Source organism: Bufo gargarizans, chromosome 1 (assembly GCF_014858855.1).
Source record: "Bufo gargarizans isolate SCDJY-AF-19 chromosome 1, ASM1485885v1, whole genome shotgun sequence".
Classification (NCBI taxonomy): domain Eukaryota; kingdom Metazoa; phylum Chordata; class Amphibia; order Anura; family Bufonidae; genus Bufo; species Bufo gargarizans.
Window position 1 is genome coordinate 397746194 of NC_058080.1, and position 20621 is coordinate 397766814.

Below are 20621 nucleotides of genomic sequence, written 5' to 3' on the forward strand. Positions count from 1 at the left end.
ACCTGATCTACATCAAAGTTTGCGTAGTAAATAATGTATGAAAATGGAATGGAATAACAAAATTTCTAAAAGTCTTGTTATTCAGTTTAAAAGTCTTACTTGAGCAAAGCCAAGTACTGTTAAAAGTGCTTCAGGCATCTGCTTTTGCGTTTGTGAACGGTCATATTTTCCTGTTGCAAAAACCAGCAGTAGTCCCCCATCATGTTGGGATTCCAGCGGCCTTGATACCTGTTGTCCATTGTAGAAATATCTTTATGGAACCGCTCTCCGTGTTCGTCACTTACATGTCCCAAATTGGGTGGGAGAAAGTCAAGATGGGAATCTAAGAAATGACATTCGGCAGCCAAGTTATTCATATGCTGTAAGCATGTTGACTACTAATTCAGCATAGTTTGCAGCTCATCTGTTCCCAAGGAAGTTCTGCACTACTAGCACAAATGCATCCCAAGCTGCAAGTTTCAGAGCGTTGAGTATTGTTCTGAATGTGTCATCGTGCATTAGTTTGTTGATTTCGGGGCCTTTATTTTAGCATCAGTTTTCAGTGTGCGAAACTTCTCCTTCAAATACTGGAAACCATTTCCATCACGATCAAGTGCAATTACAAAAAATTTAATTAAACCAAGTTTAATATGAAGTGGTGGAAGATAAACTTGAAGTGGATCGACCAGTGATTTGTGTTGTACATTGTACGGAAAAACTGTGTGCTCGACTCTGAGAGGCCACTGTCTCATTTTGTAATGATTGTTGTCATCACGACTGTTCCTTAAGCACAAGAAACACGTATGCTTTGTGTACCCTAACTGTAGGCCAAGCAGCAGTGCTACCACTTTCAGGTCAGCACAAATTTTCCATTTATGTTCTGAGTATTCGATCATCTTCAAAATTAACTCCATAGAAGCATGGGTCTCTTTCATTCCAACCGCATGAGCCAATGGAGCAAATGGTTTTTCGTTACCATTGGGCAACAAGACAGCTTTCAAACTTGTTTTGCTAGAGTCTATGAATAGCCTCCATTCATCGGTACCATGTGTACCATCTAACTCCATCATAAGACCATTTACATCAGTACAGAAACAGACATCGCTTTCCATTGCATAGTATGCAGCTAACTTGGTGTGTCTATGACAAAAGTGTGAAGTTGTGGTGCCTCGTTGTAGCAAATTCCATTCCTGAAATCTAGAAGCTAGCAGTTATGACTTTTCTATAGGTAATGACAGATCTCTTACCAGATCATCTAAATCTGATTGACTTAGCAAGTACGGCTGACCATCCAGTTGTACTGGATCAGGAAATATATTATGACAATCAACATCTTCTTCTTCATTAGGATCAGAACCGTCTGTTTCAATTGCCGTTCCTGCTGTGGGAGGAGCAGACACTGGATTCTCTACATCATGTGGTACTGGTTTAAGAGCAGACTCACAGTCAGGATACACAATTTGTGACTTGTTTCTCTTTGAATATCCAGCGATTTTAGTCATGCAATAGTAACAGTCTGAATGGTGATTTTTCTGCTCACGCCAAACCATAGGCACAGTGCAACAAACATGAGGTGCCCAGATTTTATCTTGATCTCCAAGTTTACAGTCAAAGTAATACTTGTAAGCAAGATGCACTTGCTTTGCCAGATTCTTGCGCTGATCATAAGTAGTGTATTTGCCACGTATGTAGCAGAAATTGTCTGGATCGTTAACACATTTGTGTTTATCCATTTTAAGTTTCAAAACTGATAGCACTATAACAGATCACTTTATCAAAATCTGTCCAGCTTGCCTGGACAGATTTTGAGTGCCTGAGTGCGTCCAGACAGGTCTGGACATGTCCATTGGAAAACTTCCAATATAATGCATTAATATTATAACTGAATAGGCTTTGCATGTATACCATAAAATCTAGACGTGTCAAGCAAATTCCAAGTTCATATCTGTAATCAGCGCGCTCATTTTAGTTTAAATCACATGTTTTTCTCTCAGCAGCAAAATCATTGTTGTGTGGTGATTAGTCCCAATCATTCTTGTATATTGTACATCAGAGGGTACTGAGGTCAACTTAAAGAAACCAGGATGGAAATAGTGAAGAAAGTCAATCTTATCAAATATATTCTGCCTCTGACCAGGTGATTATGTTTTTTTTTTAATTATGATACAAATAAATAGACGTACAACATCTCTGTTAGAGACCCCTGAGGAAGCTGGTGATTCCAGCGTTACGGGTGGGCCACGTTACCTGTGCACTTTGTCTGACTGGACACTTTCATTATGGGTATTGTTATCTAACTGTTTGATGTCCTGTATATCATATGTATTTTATTTGGCAGTATACAATTGATGAAGTATCAAGATGGTCACCGCGGTCTCTTCACGCGCAAATGGATGAGGGTTTTTTGTTTTTGTTTTTACCGCAATTTCAAGGACAATAAAAAAAAAATTCCCACGAAGCGCAAGGAAATTCGGCTTTGAGGCGAATAGAATTTTCCCTAATATTCAGATCAAAGTCTACTTCAGACACTTCGATCCAAATCCATTGCATAGACATAGAGTTAAGTGACAACACTGAGGGTTTGACTTTATTGCAGACTGTTCATACGCTGTACTCAATATAATATGCAATAAGCTTCTAAGTGCCCCCTAGTGGTAGCTGCAAGAAGCTATAATTTTAGCATTGCTTGGTATCTCTATGCAGAGTATTTGGAGTTCTGTAACAGACAAACAAAGCTCAGAGCGCAATCTCGATATATAAAAAAATAATCAGCACAAAATTATTCATCCTGTATAAAATAAGAAAGTAATATGGTGTTCAATAGTAGAAAGTTATCTTCAGTAAATGTGGTTTAATGATTTAGATGTCTTTTATGCATTTCTTTCAGGACACTTGAATAGATGCTTACTTGAGGGTACATGGGGATGAGCATGCTTAATATGCTACACCTAGCTAAAATGATGCTTTTTGAATGTATATTTGGTAGTCAGCAAATGCCATTTACAGTACTTACTAGCCCCAAATATTACAACAAGACAACTAATCAATAGCAACGTTTATTTTTTTTGTCTCTTTCTGCAACCTTATATGTATAATTTATAATCGGACATCATTTTTATAATAAATCTCGTAAGGAAATCAATCAGGATTTACTCACACGTACTAATATCTAAAGTAGGGGTAGGGAAAAATGAAAACATCTGACCATTTGATTGGAAGAAATGCTGGAGAAAGGGTAAATAAAACACATATCTCCCATTGACAAACATCATTCTTTCCAGAACTGATCCTTTTTCATGATCACTTTATCATTTAATGGTAGTTTTCTTGGCAATTCCACAGAAAGCAGTATCTCAATTGTGTGCATTAGAACTCTCATAAAGTCAAGATAACGGGGGATGGAGTGAATGGAGGGCACCTAGGAATCATCCAGAAAGATCAGGAGGCTTTTGTTTGTTTTCTATCTATCTTTTACCTCCCCAGCCTTCATATCAGCTCGGTTACAATTTTCTATCCTGCCTCTATTTCCACAGCACTTATTTAGCTTTGCCATAAATGAGCATTAGGAGGCCAACTGGAATGTACTGGAATGAATAAAGCGAGAGAAGATGTGGTAAATGCATTAGATCGGCTAGATTTTTCTATTTCCTATAAAACATATATATTTTGTACATATATTTTATTTATTTATTTATTTATTTCTCTGGAATACGTAAGTAACAGAAAAAGTATAGATAATATAATTATGCAACTTTTATTATTCTGCTCCTTAAAGGGAATCTTTCACCAGTTTTATGGTCTCCTAACTAAGTGCAACATAAACTAGTGACAGGTCTCCTTAGCAAAATGTTGGGTCACTTTCTTTAATTGACCCAACATTTTGCCAAAATCTCGTATTGAACAGCTCCAGGGCATGCAATGAGTCCCTATATTCATGAGCTCATGGCTGTCCATCAGAAGCAGGTGGGTGAGGAGAGGCGTGAGCTCATGAATATGGGGACTCATTGGCACGCTCTAGAGCTGTTAGGATTGCAGGGCAGCAGAAAACTGGTAATTCCATTTAAAAAGGGCCTTTAACCACTCCTGACATGTCTGTTTTAGTAACTACATGCCTTCCCTATGTAATAATTATGGAGCATCTATTCTTATGACTCTATGTTGTGCCATACCTTTAATAGTCCTCCTAGAAATTAAGAAATAAGAATTAAGTTTGCAAAGAAGGTCCAAATGGGTGTTTCCAGTTGGGAGGGTGTTCCTGCACAGTCTCACATTGGCGGCACCAAGAGAGTGTCAGACTGTGCAGGGACACACCAACAACTGGTAACACCCATCTTGTGGATTATGTGTGAACAGAATGGGCCCATATTAGGCTATGGGGGTGGCATCCTGGATCTCCACATCACAATCTTGTAATATAGTCATGTGTATGAGACCTTAAAGGATGCTATGTTTTCTGTTCGTGTCCGCTGTTGCCCTGCTACTTCAGGCAGGCACAGGCACTGCTCCCCTCACCCTGTGTCATAGTTCCAGCACTCCGGCAATTGCCCTGTGAGCCGGTGTCCTGTGTTTCTATTAGGAACATTTTTCATTTTACATCACCTCATTGTATTGTACTGCAAGAGTTAAAACCCCTCTGTGTGCAGCTGCTAGGCTGTTTCCAATTGCTAATCAGCTTCTGCCATGTATGCTGTGCTGTTTGTCTCATTCTGTGCCTGAGCAATTAGGTTCCTAGCTTGCTATTTTCCTGATACAGTGTTTGCTCCTGTTGCTTGCCCATGTACTGACCTCTGCCTGTTTACTGCATTCTGACCCACTGCTGACTGACCTGACCTCTGCCTTTTTATCATAGTGATCCTCTGCTACCAGCCCCGACCTTGGACATGTTTCAAGTATTCGCATGAGCTCTGCCTGCCTTAACCATGGCCTGTTACTGACTGCAAGATTGGCTGATCCCTGCACCGGTTTCCCTGACCCCTGTGAGTTAGCTGTCAACTACACATGGACTAGGAGGTAGCAGCTTAGTGGATCCCCTGCAGTAAAGTCCAGATCCCTGTACCAGTGTTAAAGGGTGAATACCAGGAGTCTGCCAGGATAATGCCCTTAGGTTTAGCCTAGTCAAACCAGTTTGTTGACACATCAGTTCCACTCCCACTGCTGTAACAAAAGATTTGTCCCATAAGGAAACCGAGTATCAAGAAACTGACCCAAGCACTCATGTGTATGAGGGGATCGGAAGTGATAGCTGTCGGCTAAACAATCATTCAGCAGACAACTATTTTATGTGTATTCCTCAACAGCCTTGCTGTGTCTGCAGCTGCATGGAGATTGTGTATCTGCAAAAGTCGAAAGCTGGGTTTGTCAGTGACAGCCCAACTCTCAACAGAGAACACAGGTTATATATGTCCAAGCCTTCCCGATCACTGTATGCACCTTTTAGGGTATGGCCACATGGAACAGATTCTTCAATTTATGGGATTATTGTGAACATTGCTCATGATGTAAGAATTTGCTTTCTCTTTGATAAAAATATCAATAATACCAAAGTCATTTTCAGAACCACCCAGAGAGCATTGGTCCATGATTTGGCTTCCCATTAAATAGGCCTCTAGTAAGTGAGAGAGAGAGAGAGAGAGAGAACCCCACTCTGTACAACACTACAGAATATGTTAGCAAGCTTTTTACAGTACAAGTAAGGTGAAATAAATCTTCGGATGACTCCGGTTTATCGATTCAACTATTTTCTTCCATAGAGTAATGGTAAAATCTGTGCAGTATATTGTGGTACTCCTTGGCATACTGGTAGGGCTTCAAATCTGCAGTCAATAGTTTATTAGTGTTCATACACAGGCCATACACAGCGTTCTCTGATTTATAGCGCAATGACAAGTTATTTTTTATAAGCCTTTCTACATTCACTGCAGAGGAAGTGTTCATTCACGACCATCTTTTCAGAACAAAAACGACATATAATATTATGTTCATTTTATTGGTGGGAATAAAACTGCTTTGTGGAATAGGGATGTTTAGACAGAGGCCGTATATAATAAGGAATAAACCCATGCATATCTTTCATGTTCTCCTATTTTGCATCGCATGTAAACACTCTGCTAAATGTTGCAGCACAATTGTGACATTATAACCACGGAAAAATGACCAGCTGCTTGGCTCACTTGACAAAAGTGCCACACAACGGAAGTTCTCTGGGGTTGGGCATGTCCCAGTCTTCCACTTTCAGCACTTCAGACAAAAAGCTTGATGTGTTTCAATGGGGCCTGTCTGTCCTAGCACCAACCAAGTATGGGGTTGAGTTTTTCATGGGATTCCACTGGTTAACACTTTTGGTGGCACTTGAGAAGAACATAAGTCGCTGGCACTTTTCGAGAAATTTGTGGCTGATACTAATAGGAGCATCTGTGAAAGGACTTATAGGGTCATGGTGGCACCTGTAACTGGTACATGTGGGTTTGGCATCTGTGGGAAAATCCGGGTATGTGAATCCTTTGGAGGGTATGTAGGAGCTGTGTTTCTGTGGCCAACTCATTAGATAAGCTGCAGTCAATGGAGGAATTTATAAAGGGCTTTTGTGACACAATTGTAGTATACAAAACTCATGGATCCTAATGCATTGTATATTTTCTGGCATGAAAGTTGAAAACTGTGTTTTTGACATTTTTTCAACACCACTTGCCCACCATTTTTTACGCAAGTGGTGTTTCTCCGCTGCCTTCGCCATTTTCCTGAAAGGCGGCTTGACTAGGGAGGGGCAGGGCCAGCAGCCCTGTCACATTTAACTTCTTGCATGTTAGTTTTCTGCTGTGGAGGAAGACTTAAGTCTATGCCAACCAGTTCAGGCGCATGGACTGTAGAAGCCTGCTCTTAATTTATGACGAGGCGTATGTCCCCTTATAAATTAGACACAGCCTACAGCAACACGCGGGGTTATCATAGACCGGCGGTTATAATAGATCAGGGCCATACTTATTGGTGCAGCCATAAAAGTATGGTGCAAGCCAGAAGAACTTGCAACTTATTCCACCCCTCTCGGCACTAAAGAAAAATGTGCGCAGGGTTAAGCAGGAGGTAGCTGGGCTGCCTATCTAACATTTACTATAATCTGGGCCAGCTAATAGCTGTTGCATGTTTCAGTTTGTGGTGCACGGTTGGCACAACGATGCATACTGTTTTTGGCCTTATTCCAGTGCACTTCACATTAAGAGTAGAGTATGAAATGTTGGTCTTAAAGGGGCTTTTCACCCCTGAGGGCTTCTCGGGAAGACCCTTAGCGTGGCCGCACCTGTGAAGGGAATGATACTTTCCTTATCCCCATCCCTGGCTTCTGGCTCCTTCACTCTCTCTGTGTCGTTGCAGCTTTCACTGGGTGAGAACTGCAGCAGCATGGGTGCAAGAAGGAGCCAGGACCCAGAGGTGGGGATCAGGGAAGCATGCTTCCGTCTGCTGGTCCAGCCACACTGGAGAGTCTTCCCTAGGGGCCCCCAGGAGTGCACAGCCCCTTTAACAAATTCGCACTTCTGGAAAAAGCTAAAAAGCAACCAAGCAGTCATGAATCAAAAAAAATAAATGAACATTAGGTATGGGTACCTATATGCAGAAAATGAGTACCAACAGCCAATATTCCTTCTAAAATGATTAATAATAATGGAGTTTAGTCATATTAAGAATGTTTCCATATTTCTTATTAGAGGATATGGATGTCGTAGAGAGGGTACTCTATTCCGGACACCCTCCAACAGCAGAGCACGAATTCCAACTTCAACACTATAATTTCCAGATAGCTTCCCAACAATTTCTTATTAAATCCATTTCTATATCAAAATCACAAAATGTAGTAAAAGTGACACTTTTTGAGAATAAAAAACAAATTACAGAGTTTCTAAAGACACCTATTGTTTTTTCCATTTTTTCTCCGACATCCTTTCTGTGCAGACTCCATCCGCCCCCTGTGTCAGTCTTCCATTATGTGTCCTTTCTCAGAAAATAAAAACAGCTGATCTCCCACTAAGTCACATCTGCTCCGAGTCCATATTAGAACAGGAGAAAAAAAAATAACACCCTGAACCCTATAAACCAATAAAGATTGTTTGATTTGGTTTGCCCCTGTTGTTACCAAGCAGGCAACCCACTGGGCTAAGGGCTGGTGACATCTGTTTAAAAAATGCCAGGAGTTAGAGGAACAAAAAGGTAATAAATCAACTCTATACAAGTTGCTCTGAGGTCTGAGGAATTCATAAGCCCTTCCACTCCAGTGTGGAATGTGGGAGGGAGTAGCAGCAAGAAGAACCGCCTGATCCATGCTCACTGTGTAATAAGATATAGATTTTTAGATTTGTGAAAAATTGGACCCTTAACCTAAATTATTAATCATGCCAAAAATGAATGTACTGTAAATTTTTCTCAGATGTCTGAGGTGTAGCTCTATGAAATTTGTAAGATATAGAGTTAAAAATATGAAAACAGATTAAAAACATCAAAGCAACAAATCTATAGTTTCTTTTTTTAGTATCCAGCCTTTAAAAAATGAGTGTATAGGAAACTACAGCACCAAGTCCATCAAGCTTCTTCGCAGATGTCACTCAGCGGAAAATCTTCAGGGTGGAGGAATTTGTTCACAGGCTCATTTGCAGCAACCACTTATCACTAGAAAGTATTAATATTATCAGACTCTGTGTGTGGCCCCTCTGTATGCAGCTTAGTACATTGACTACGTGACCCATGTACATCCACAGCTGGTACTTTGCTACAGTGTGTCAGACTGGAGTTGAGGCTCTTTAGCTCACAAGGAATTTCCTCAGCTGAGAGCAGTGCTAGGTGTACCAACTTGCAGCCTGTCAGCGAAAAAAATGCCTTGCAAATAATTAGGAATTGAAAGAACTTTTAAATTATATAGTAATAAAACTTTTATTATTTATGTATTACTGTTTATATAAAGGCAGAAACCCCCTTCAAAGAGCACCTGTCAACAGGATCAATCCTATTAAACTAGGCAAAATACCTGGTAGGGTTGATCACGCTGATTAAAATGATACCTGTCTTGTGAAAATCGGTTGCAGCGTTCCTGAGAAAAAATACTTTTATTCTTCATGCAAATGAGGGTTTCAGTACACTGAGGGCGTGGCCAGTAATGGGAAGCTGAGGGGTTAGTCCCGCCCCTTAGTGCACAGAAGCCATCATTTGCAATTTTTTTTGTGGGAACACCACAACCGATTTTCACAAGACAGGTATCATTTTAATCAGCAGTATCAAACCTACCTGATAGTATACTTGCATTAATAGAGTTGATCCTGGTGACAGGAGCTCTTGCAGGGTTCATTCACAAGTCCGTAATTTGGGTCCGCATCTGTTCTGCAATTTGTGGAATGGGTGACCCATTCACTTTCAATGGGGCTGGAACGGATCCGGATCCGCATTTCCGGGATTCGCATCCGCATTTCTGGGATCCGTATTTACATCACATTAGATAAATAGTTAGCTCATATATATAATACAGATAGTTAGTGGGAGATAGTCAGTGTAGGTTAGATAGTGATATAGTGTAGCTGATGTTAGGTAGTGTGATAAGTTCTGCTGTCCATACATACATGCTACAGACATAGTGCTGTGATGTCACAAGTTCACAACAATACTTAGTGCACCAATCAGTAATATGTAGTCAGTCTGCTAAAATGTGAAGTTGCACGTATTTCGCCAAAATATGCACATCATTATTTGCCGATTTTAGCACAAAAAAATTATAGCAAATTCTCAAAATCGCAAATTTATGACAAATATTTGCCGAAATATTAGCGAAATATCGTGAATTCAAATATTGCCCCTGCTGCTCATCACTATTGGGGACACATCACCACTGAAGCCAGTCACTGGCTGCAGCGGTCCATGTGACCATGTCCATACCGATGGCAGATCGGGACCGCGAAAATAGATAAATATAACTCGTTTATTAGGCGATCCATGCTATGAGCCATAAGTAAATAGCTCATAAATCCTAGAAAACCCCTTTAAGGAGATAATACATTTGTTCCTCCATTGGATCACTAGTGATATCTAATTTCCAAAATCCCATAGCTGAACGGTATAGAATTTCTGCCAGCATAAAGTAATATCATTATTTTTAAAGACGTTTAAAGATTTTCTTCCATCTGTGTTTAGAGCTGAGAAACAATATAGCTTCTGTTTGAGTAAGAAGCGCATTCACGGAGACTTTACTAACACAAAACAACCTGGGCGATTAAACTTTATGGTCCTCAGGGGTCATTATGTGTCCAATAACCCTTATCTAGCTAATAATGAGATGTAAGGGTAATGGGCTAAAACTTTTTGGATCTTTTTGCCATATAAAAGTGCAATTTCAATCTACCTTAAAATTACAAGGAGCATAAAAAAATCTTCAATTACAGTGGAATATCATTTTCTGCACTGCTCGCCTCTGTTTAATAACTGAACATGCATTTTATAGTTCTCTCTCACCTTTATTCAATGAGCAGTAAAACCTTGCTCAAAATGACTAGGCCCTACAGCAAGGCGCTCAATGATTCCCATATGCATATCTATCATGGTTCAGGTCTTGTATATTCAGTTCTTCTGCGAATTTAAGATTGCCCCATTTACCATGGCACATTAAAGCGCACTTAACCAAAACCAATCTTAAAAAGAACCATAACCTGGAGGACACTGTTAACAGCAACCATCACATGCTGCTATATTGTTCGGACAGTACAATAAGAGAGCTAGAAATTTAATTTATGTCTGTTGCTTATACAGCGGCAACATATTATCCAGCCCTGTACTCATATTGTCATAACTCACATTGGTACCTGATTTCAACGGGGCTCACAAGCTAAATTCCAGATTGAACACATAGTAGGGCCACTTTCATAGGAAGCCAATTAACGTATCAGTATGTTTTTACAGTATATGAAAAAACTGGAGAAAACCCAGACAAACATAGGGAGATCATACAAACCCCATGGAGATGTTGTCCTTGGTCAGGTCCAAACACAGAACCCCAGAAGCAGAGGCTACTGGGCAGTCAAGGGAGCAAAATGTCTGGGATAACCACTAAGTCACCATAGATATCCTGAATATCTGTGTCTTTTCAACATGAAAAAAATTTGTGTTTTATATGATAAATATAATGAAGGAAAGCATTACTAGCAGCATTAGTGGTTGCTACTCAGCATCTTTGAAGAGCGCCAAGATCAAGTAGACTGAACTCATCATCACCTAAGAAGATAACTCATGGGCTTTTATTTTCATGTCATTTTTATTGGGGGGAAAATGTTTTTTTAAGGGGTTTTCCCAAAGTAGTGTTACATGACTACATCATGCCATAATGAGAACAGGCCAGCTCTGAGGTTCAGTCATCGGTGTCTGTGACTCAACTCTATGGATGACAGCAGCAAAAGCAGCCCATTCTCAGGATCAGTGGTGGTCCCATCAGCCAGTGCTGATGACTCATTGGGAAATCCCTTAAAGTGAACAACTCTACCAGAAAGGGATATTTTTTTACTACCTCAATATAGTTATAGAAAACAAATATTTATTAGAATTATTGGCTTTTTTATTTTGCCAATTAAAAATAAATAATATAGGTCTTCTTCTTGGTAGAAGTAAGCTCGGAGAGAGAAAAGTTCTTGATGGGAGAGCAAAGTAATCTCAATGTATGCCTCATAGGGAAGGGTTTATCTGCAAGGTAATCCTCATTACAACAGTAGGGCTGGAATGACTGACAGACTAACAGCTCTATGGATATCTTGATAGGTTTAGACTGACATTCAAACAGAGGAGCATTGCATTGATTAGTAGAATGTGAGAAGCTACAACCAGCCATACTACTGGGATAACATAGCAGAGGTGTGAGGCTCTAACTGAGTAAACACCCCTCCATGGTCTGACAGATGGTCTGACAAAGAGTGTTAAGTGAGACGCTCTCCTGTGCTAAACTTCCAGAGAGGAAGTTAAAGACTATGGACAGGAACACTAATAGTATACTTAGAGTGACTTCCAAAATTATATCCAGAAATCAATCCACCCATTTTAATATAAAAATACATAAAATATTCACACATAGCTTGTTAGTATGTTATTATTTTGTTTGTTTTGTGTTTTGTTTTTAATGGGAGTGTTCATTCAAGGCAGAGTTCATGGTTCTGTGATTAATGCAGGCCAGCGTTAGTGTACTGCAGGGGTAAAATAAGCCTCCAATGTGCAAAACTAAAACCAGAAACGATAGAGAGAATTATACTCAAATCATGAAAAAGTCTGATTTCTTTTGAACTAAAAAGGTAAAATCTATTGTAATAAATAAGAATAAATCCTATTGTTCTCTGTTATCAGCCATGTCAAAATGATAGGAGGATGACTGTAGTGTTCTTCAATGGAATAACTGGCAAGAACTCCATCTTCTACAGGATATGTCTACTACATGATAGTTCAGTGGTGAGCAACCTTCGGCACTCCAGATGTGAAAAAACCATAACTCCCAGCATGCTCCATTCACTTCTATAGGAGTTCTGAAAACAGCTAAGCAAGTGTGCATGCTGGGAGTCGTAGTTTCACCACAGCTGGAGTGACGAAGGTTGCTGATCCCTATGATAGTTTCTATATCCTTACTGCTTTATTTAATTAGGAATTATTACATTTCAATTACTCCATAAGGAAAAATGAAAAGTTATTACCTTCATCTCTCTTGCGTTTGTTGCTTTCTGCATTGGATGACGTAATTCCCAGAATTCCACTGATCGAATAAGAAGAACCTGCTGAGTCTGTGCTTACAGAGGAGACCTGAGTCACTGAACCAGTTGAAGCTGCAAAAAAAGCACAAAATACTGTATTTACCTTTGTAAAAATGAACGGCCTCTTAAAAAAGTCCATCAATATTTAAAGGAGTGTTCTACTTTTAACAAATAATATTTTCTGATTTTCTGAAGAAAAGGTTTGCATTTTTTGTATATATATTGTGTATATATATTTTTTGTATATATATTGTCTATATGAAAAATGCAGGTAGTCAGTGAATGGCAACCCTCATTGTTTACCTTCAGGGGATGAAAATCTGTCCTCATCATGTGATACACAGGGACAAGGCTCCTTACAGAGCAGCTTTGTAAATATCAAGTGACCAGAACAGATTCTATCCAATGTTAGGAAGCAGTGAAGGTTTCCACCCTGAGGAATCGATATACAAAGTACCGTATATTATCCATTTTTTATTGATAAAGGTTTCAAGTCAATGTTGGGGGAGCAACCAATCAGATTCCACCTTTCATTTTTCAGAGCTCCTTTGGAAAATGAAAGGTGGAATCTGATTGGTTGCTATGGGCAACCAAGCCAGTTCTACTTTACACCAGTTTTGATAAATCCCCCCTAGTATGATGAAAAGTCTGCCATAGAGTATATTACACTCCTAAGGCTTTCTTCACACTGCCATCACAGGCTCAGTCCACTCAGCACATTTGATGGAAAGAATAGTGTTGCATGCAGGACTCTTCTAGCATTCAAAATGATGGAGACCCAACAGAACCTGAAACAGGGAATGACATTCCGCAGATAGATCAAAGGGGCCTGGGGTTGTTGTGTCACAAAACATGTTCTACATTTTTCAAACCAGCACCTGGATTTGAATACTTTTGTAATTACATGTCATTATAAATTTAGTATAGCCACTGAGCTATTCAATAAAATGTATCTGTATAGCGCCACCTGCTGTTTATTATTTTCCTTATTTTTTGTCCATTTCACTGAGCTGGTCGAACGTGCTCAGTTTAAGGCTAGTTTCACACACGTGTTAGCGAGATGGCAGGCTGTTCCAGCAGGTTTTAGTCCGGCCGATTCTTGGCATATTCGCCAGGTTGTGGACAGATCTCCGCTGGTCCCCATCATAGTTAATGGGGCTGGACGGCAATCATGTAGTTTCTGGCAAAGCCAGATTATTCTCTGCCGGAACATGTACACAGACCCATTGAAATGAATGGGTCCGGATTCAGTGCGGGAGCAATGCCTAAGGCCTCTTTCACACGGTCAGTAATTGGTCAGTATTTTAGCATCAGTATTCGTAATCCAAAACCAGGAGTGTATAGAGACCATACCTTTTTTCTGTAGGTTTCACTTCTGGTTTTGGCTTTGTTACAAAGAGATTGTCATGTACTGTATGATGTCTGATTTTCATTGTTTACATCAATCATGGCATAACCCCTTTAAGCACTGGTGGTATGTCATGCAACACATACGGCAGAGCAAAGCCAGAATCCTAGTGTGGGCAGAGCCTTATACAGGCTCCTTATCTCTTTGAATACATCCCAAGATAACAAAATGATGTAACTGTGTCACCGCCATACGGAAATATATGGCGACATTGGTGTGTACGCATTGGCAGGTCTTAGCAGGTGCAGCTTCAGGAGCTCCATTTTCTGCTAAGTGAGGATTGCCACAACATACATTATTCAGAGAGCGGTACTGGAAGGTGTATAGAAATAAGACAATGTCCACCATACACCCGGAAAGTTCATCTCAAGCAGCGTTCCATCACGAGCCTGTGCCTGAATGGACATATTACAGGTCGGCGTCTGAGATAGGAGAGATCTTCAATCAGTGCGCACTATATGGAAAGCTAGCAGGTGGAATTTAGAAAGTGGCAACAAATGCCATTTTCCTTTTCTGTGTGCAGATCTTTCAGTCGGAGGGATAACTAACTAAAGTATTGCTTCAGTGAACCCTTTGTATAAAGCTCCTCATTGCTGACCCTGGTACGTCTCCAAAGGGAGCAGCAAATAAGTCTTTGGCACAACACAGAATGTTAAATAGGATGAAGGTATAAATCCTCCATCCTTTTGGGGAAACCCTTTTAAGAAGGATTACCCAGACAAGACTGTATTGTACTGATGTGTGATCATCAATTTGCATCTATAAAGAGGTGTAAAGTTAAGAGAATATCCGGGCCAGGCTGCCTAATCTTGCAGCTATTCTATGGCCTCGGTAAACTGTTTTTACAGAGATTTTGCTTAAAGTAACAGCTTACAAATCAATAAATACTGTCCGCACCCTCATAGAGCGTACTCAGCTGCTAATACTATGCTATGCATGCCGGTAATATGTGCCGCAAGGCAATGGCTATAGTCTATGTATGTGCTGACATCCCACTGCTTTTCCACGTGCTCATAATTACAGCGGTTCTGCTCGTAGGCAATAAATGAAACAGTAATCATGTGTTTGCACTGAACCTGCTAAAATTACTGCACACAAAAAGAATGAAATTCTAATGAGCACGGACATGATATTTCACGTGGAAATACAGCAGGGTAATACAGCACCAGTAAACTGAATGGGATTTAACAAATCTCATCATGTACACTTTGCATATGTTTTACGTGCGGAAACTGACCTGCCATGCGGCAATTAAAATCCGCAGCATGTCAATTGTTTGTGCAATTCTGCATCTTATATTTAAGGCATGCTCAACCTGCGGCCCTCCAGCTGTTGCAAAACTACAACTCCCAGCATGCCCAAACAGCCTACAGCAGGGCATTGTGGGAGTTGTAGTTTTACAACAGCTGGAGGGCCGCAGGTTGAGCATGCCTGTTATATATAGTGGTTTTCTCCTTAGACTTCATTGGGGTTGTTAACATAAAAAGAAAATCTGCAAAAAAAAGTATAAAAAAACACGCAAAAAAAGAACCAAAACCGCAATAAATAGTGGACATTTATGTGCATTTTTTAATGCTGCTTTAATGTGAATTTCATGTGCAGTTTCTGCGTGCAAATACGCAACTTGTGCAGGCAGCCTTTAATAACATTGCAACTATGCCCTTTCTGATTTATTTATTTTGGTCTACATAATCACAATTTTTTTCAGATACGACTGTTAAATATTTTTATATATTTTACTTATTTTATTATATTTTTATATTTTAAGTGCTGGCATTTTCGGGCGGGCGATACGGATAATGTTTATTATTTTATTTTTATTTATTTATATATGTAATGTTAGGAAAGAGGGTGATTAGATTTTTACTATTTTTGTGGGGGGTTTTGTATGTTTGAAAAAAATATTTGGTTATTGTAATTTTTAGTCCTCTTAGCGGACTTTAATATACAGTCTTCAGATCACTTTTACCATAGACTGCAATAGAATACTATTGCAGTCTATGGGATTTTGACAGGCTTCCTTTTAAGCCATGCTGCAGTCACGGTTTAACAGGCAGTCTACTATGGCAGGCTTGGAAGCTTTTATAATGCCCCAAGCTGTCATAGCAACTGATCGAGGCCCGCATTTTATGTCTCATGCCTCAGATGCCGCAGTCACAATTGACAGTGCCATTAATTGGCCGGGGTCAGAGTTATCTCTGATCTCGATCACTGCCAGTGAGTGTTCCCAGCATCCACCATGAATGGAGAGAGCTTAGGTTGTGAGCACGTTCCATAATATCCCCTTAATGCAGTACATATACCTAATTTTGCATTAAGTGTTACAAGGCACCAGGGGGTTTCTCTAATAACATGTCTATGCCATTGTTTTTTGTTTTTCAGTATGTCTTGTATGTTTTGTTTTGTTTTTGTGTAACTGACCTAAATTGATTGCACAACTGATGCATGAAATTATATTTAGTTTCTCAATCAAATATTCTTTCTAGTTATATCTTTAGAACCCAGGTTCTTACAGATTTGAACCGGCCCACCAGAGTAGTGGATGATTCTCCAGTAGACGCTGATTCTGACAAAAACAGTTAAAAAAATGTAAAATAATTTATTTAATACTAAAATAAGGTTACTCTGGAACCAATAACTTGCCCATATGTTTTTGATCAAAATGTATCCTAAGGCCTCATGTAAGCATGCAACATAGGGGCCTGTATATTAATTATGACGCTGAGAAGCAATGTTAATTATGCTGAGAAGCAGTTATTAGATCAAAGCATAGCATGAGGAAGTGTGATCCAGGTTCTTTCTCGTTTTTGGAGAATTGTAAGAAATGATGCTCCAGAACTAAAACGGACATGACAGAAATGGTGAAAGTTCCTCCTATAGATTTATCTATGTGTAGATATATTGCCTTATTTTTACTGTAATGTATTGTTAACTTCAGATCACTTTTAACATGACTGCTCAGAACCTGGGTGTCAATTATCTAACGTTCATCCTGAAGTAAGCACATAAATTCACACATACATACTGCCAATGGCAGTTTCATCTTCAACTGTTAAAAAACTTTGCCCACCTCTGTACTCAAGAGTGTAACTGCATAAAACACCGGAATGAATAAACGATGGAGAGGGGAGAGGAGCATATTTAAACTAGTTACTGGCTAATGATGCATAAAATGTTATGAATAAGTATCTATTTTTTGATTTATTACTTTAATTATCAAACATACCATGGTCCCCTGTTAGCGTTTTTGGTGTAGATTTCAATTTTCTGTCCCAGGGTAAAATCTATTTATCATAATAATCAGTAAAACACAAAACCCTTTAACAGTATTTATAAAATTAATTTACCATGTTCAGCCCCTGGAGGATGACAGAGGAGCTCGATTTTCTGGAGAATTGGTGTGCAGCAATGTCAAATGTTCTAGCCCTACCAACAATGAACCCTCCTCGCAGATGTTTCCCGTACAGTAGTTACTACAAGCTTCTTACCTATGCTGTGGTTTGAAGGTGGTACTTGCTGGTTTGTAGGCTGCTGAACTTTTGTTCGGATGATCCTGCATTCAGAATGAAAGATATCAATTAACTGTTTGCTGGAATGCCAGAATATAAGACCTCTCAAAGGAGAAGAAACAATTTGGTTTATTCATGAGACCTTTTCAAATTTTTTATTTTTTTTTATTGTTTCTTAAATAGCGCCAATATACACTGCAGTGCTGTCACTACTTACATCAGTCCCAGTGGGACTTTCATCTACCTCAAAAATGCACACAATGTAGGTCCAATTTCCTGTTTTTGGGGAGATCACACAACCTCCATGCAGATGTTTCTTTTAGGCCTCGTTCACATTTCCATGTCTGTGGAACATCTGTTAGTGTTTTATTGGTGAAGATGTACATGAAGAATCCCTCTTTGTTTATTGCCCTCCTTGTGTCATCTGTATTCCATGGACACTGCTCTATTTTTGAGAACATCTCCTACCAATGGTGAAACACTGTCAGAACATGGATGCCATCTATGTTGTGTCAGTGGTTTTTGACAGACCCATAGACTGTGCATGTTTGGTCCACATGACGGACCAAAGAAGTACATGTCTTCATGATTCGGGTCAGTGGAAAACCACTGATGTGTGAAAAGACACATTAAATTCAATGGGTATGTGTGCTGCCATGGAAAATGCAGATAACACACGTCTGTGAAAAACGGAAATGTGAATGAGAGCTTAGTTGCATTTGAACACAGGAACCCAGCACTGAAAACCAACAATGAGACCCACGAAGCCATTTCACACAGGACATTTACACATCAATTATCAGCTTTTTTATGAATTCATATTCATTTAAAATTACTCATCAAACAACAAAAAAGAGGCTGATCATATAGGAATTTGGAATGTATAAGCGGATAAGCATGGAGGTGTTATCTGCATGACTTCTTTATGATAGTCGAAAAGATAGAGGTAAATGCAGTGACTTCAAATCAAGCAATCGGGATGTATCTTTGCTGGGACTATGTTGGAGCTATAATTTTAGCTGACAATGACAATATGAACCTAATAAGATTCATTGTTGAGAAAAGATAAACGAAAGATGTTTATCTTAGGCCTCGTTCACATTTCCATGTCTGTGGAACATCTGTTAGTGTTTCATTGGTGAAGATGTACATGAAGAATCCCTCTTTGTTTATCGCCCTCCTTGTGTCATCTGTATTTCATGGACACTGCTCTATTTTTGAGAACATCTCCTACCAATGGTGAAACACTGTCACAAATGAAATCTGGTGTACATGGGTGATTTGTCTTCTCAAGGAGGAGGTCTTTTGGTCTTTCCAAATGCACAATTCCAAAGACAGCAATGACACCTCACGTATATATAGTGTACACATACTTTTTAATTTTGAGATTTGTAAATCACACCACACCAGGAAATATTGCTGAGAAAAATTAAATATTTCAGGACCATTATGCTTTCTGTCCTTCTTTCTGTGGTTATACCATACTCTATACAGTAGCTCTACAGAACTTTATTTTCTGTAAGTTTAGTCCTGAGCAGAGAAATCCTACTGCAGTACTAAAAAGTGATGACCCTTTTAAAAAAAAAAAGCAACTACTGCATCCACTTATCAGGAATCTGGTTGGGATCTACTGCTGGATATACTGTATATAACTAATCCATCCTCAGCAACAATCAGATCTAGTAAGTTCCTTTTATCAAAAAAAGTAATGTCTCCATGCAGATTCGCTGTTGTGTTGGTGGTGGTTGATGGTGAGTACAATAAAAGAGTTCAAGAGGGGCCTGGATGTATTTCTGGAGTGTAATAATATTACAGGCTATAGCTACTAGAGAGGGGTCGTTGATCCAGGGAGTTAGTCTGATTGCCTGATTGGAGTCGGGAAGGAATTTTTTTCCCCTTAAGTGGGGAAAATTGGCTTCTACCGCACAGTTTTTTTTTTGCCTTCCTCTGGATCAACTTGCATGATAATAGGCTGAACTGGATGGACAGATGTCTTTTTTCGGCCTTATGTACTATGTTACTATGTGTTTAAAACCGCACATATACAGGTGAAACTTGAAAAATTTGAATATGGTGCAAAGTTCATTTATTTCAGTAATGCAACATAAAAGGTGAAACTAACATATGAGATAGACTCATTACATGCAATGCCGGGTATAATTACCAGATGTGGATTCAGTTACATATTTATTCCCAGAATTTTTGTACAATCACTCAGAATTGAGAAAGCTCGTTGGAAGAACGAGTGAAACGTTTTCAAGAAATCTACAGTAAGTCCAGTTGCCTTGATTTATTCTTTACAGATATGAGATATTTCAAGCCTTTATTTGTTATAATTTAGATAAGGCCTCCTGCACACGTTGCCGTATTGCAGATCTCATTTGCGGATCCGCAATACATGGGTGCCGTTCCGTGGGCATTCCGCATCACGCAGGGTGCAGACCCTCTCACTTCAATGGGTCCGCAAATCAGGAGATGTGGAATGGTGCGGGACGGAAGCACGGAACGGAACCCTATCCCTAAGTTCACACCTGAGCGTTTTACAGCGCGTTCAAACGCGCTGTAAAACGCTCAACACATGAAAACCAATGCTTCCCTATGGGAATGGTTCTCACCTGGGCGTTTTACAGCGCGTACGATCGTGCTGTAAAATGCCCGACGCATAATCAAGTACTTGAGCTTCTTTGGGGCGTTTTGACGCGCGTTTGTGGCCATAGGACACTGCAGTCAATCACACAAACGCGCGTCAAACGCGCGTTTACTATTACAAAAACCGCGCATAAAAACGCGCGACAAAAACGCGCGTAAAACGCGCGTTTGAGAAACGCTCAGGTGTGAAAGCAGGGTAAGGGAGCACTACAGAGTGCTTCCGTGGGGTTTCTTCCCATACTTCCATTCTGCAAAAATATAGAACATGCCCTATCTTTTTGCGGAACGGCCATTCACTTTAATGGGTCCGCGATCCACTGCGGCTGC

General features: G+C 39.8%; 1 protein-coding gene across 5 annotated transcripts in view; it reads right to left on the bottom strand.

Moving 5' to 3' along the window:
- Positions 1-20621, bottom strand: part of PAX5 (paired box 5) — a 269099-nt gene that overhangs the window by 183480 nt on the left and 64998 nt on the right. For all 5 annotated transcript variants that reach the window (XM_044270849.1, XM_044270841.1, XM_044270823.1 and 2 more), the window contains exons 4-5: positions 17625-17689; positions 12672-12800 (exon numbers count right to left, since the gene is read on the bottom strand). In XM_044270849.1, coding sequence (XP_044126784.1) covers positions 12672-12800; positions 17625-17689 — 194 coding nt within the window. The remainder of the gene's footprint in view (positions 1-12671; positions 12801-17624; positions 17690-20621) is intronic.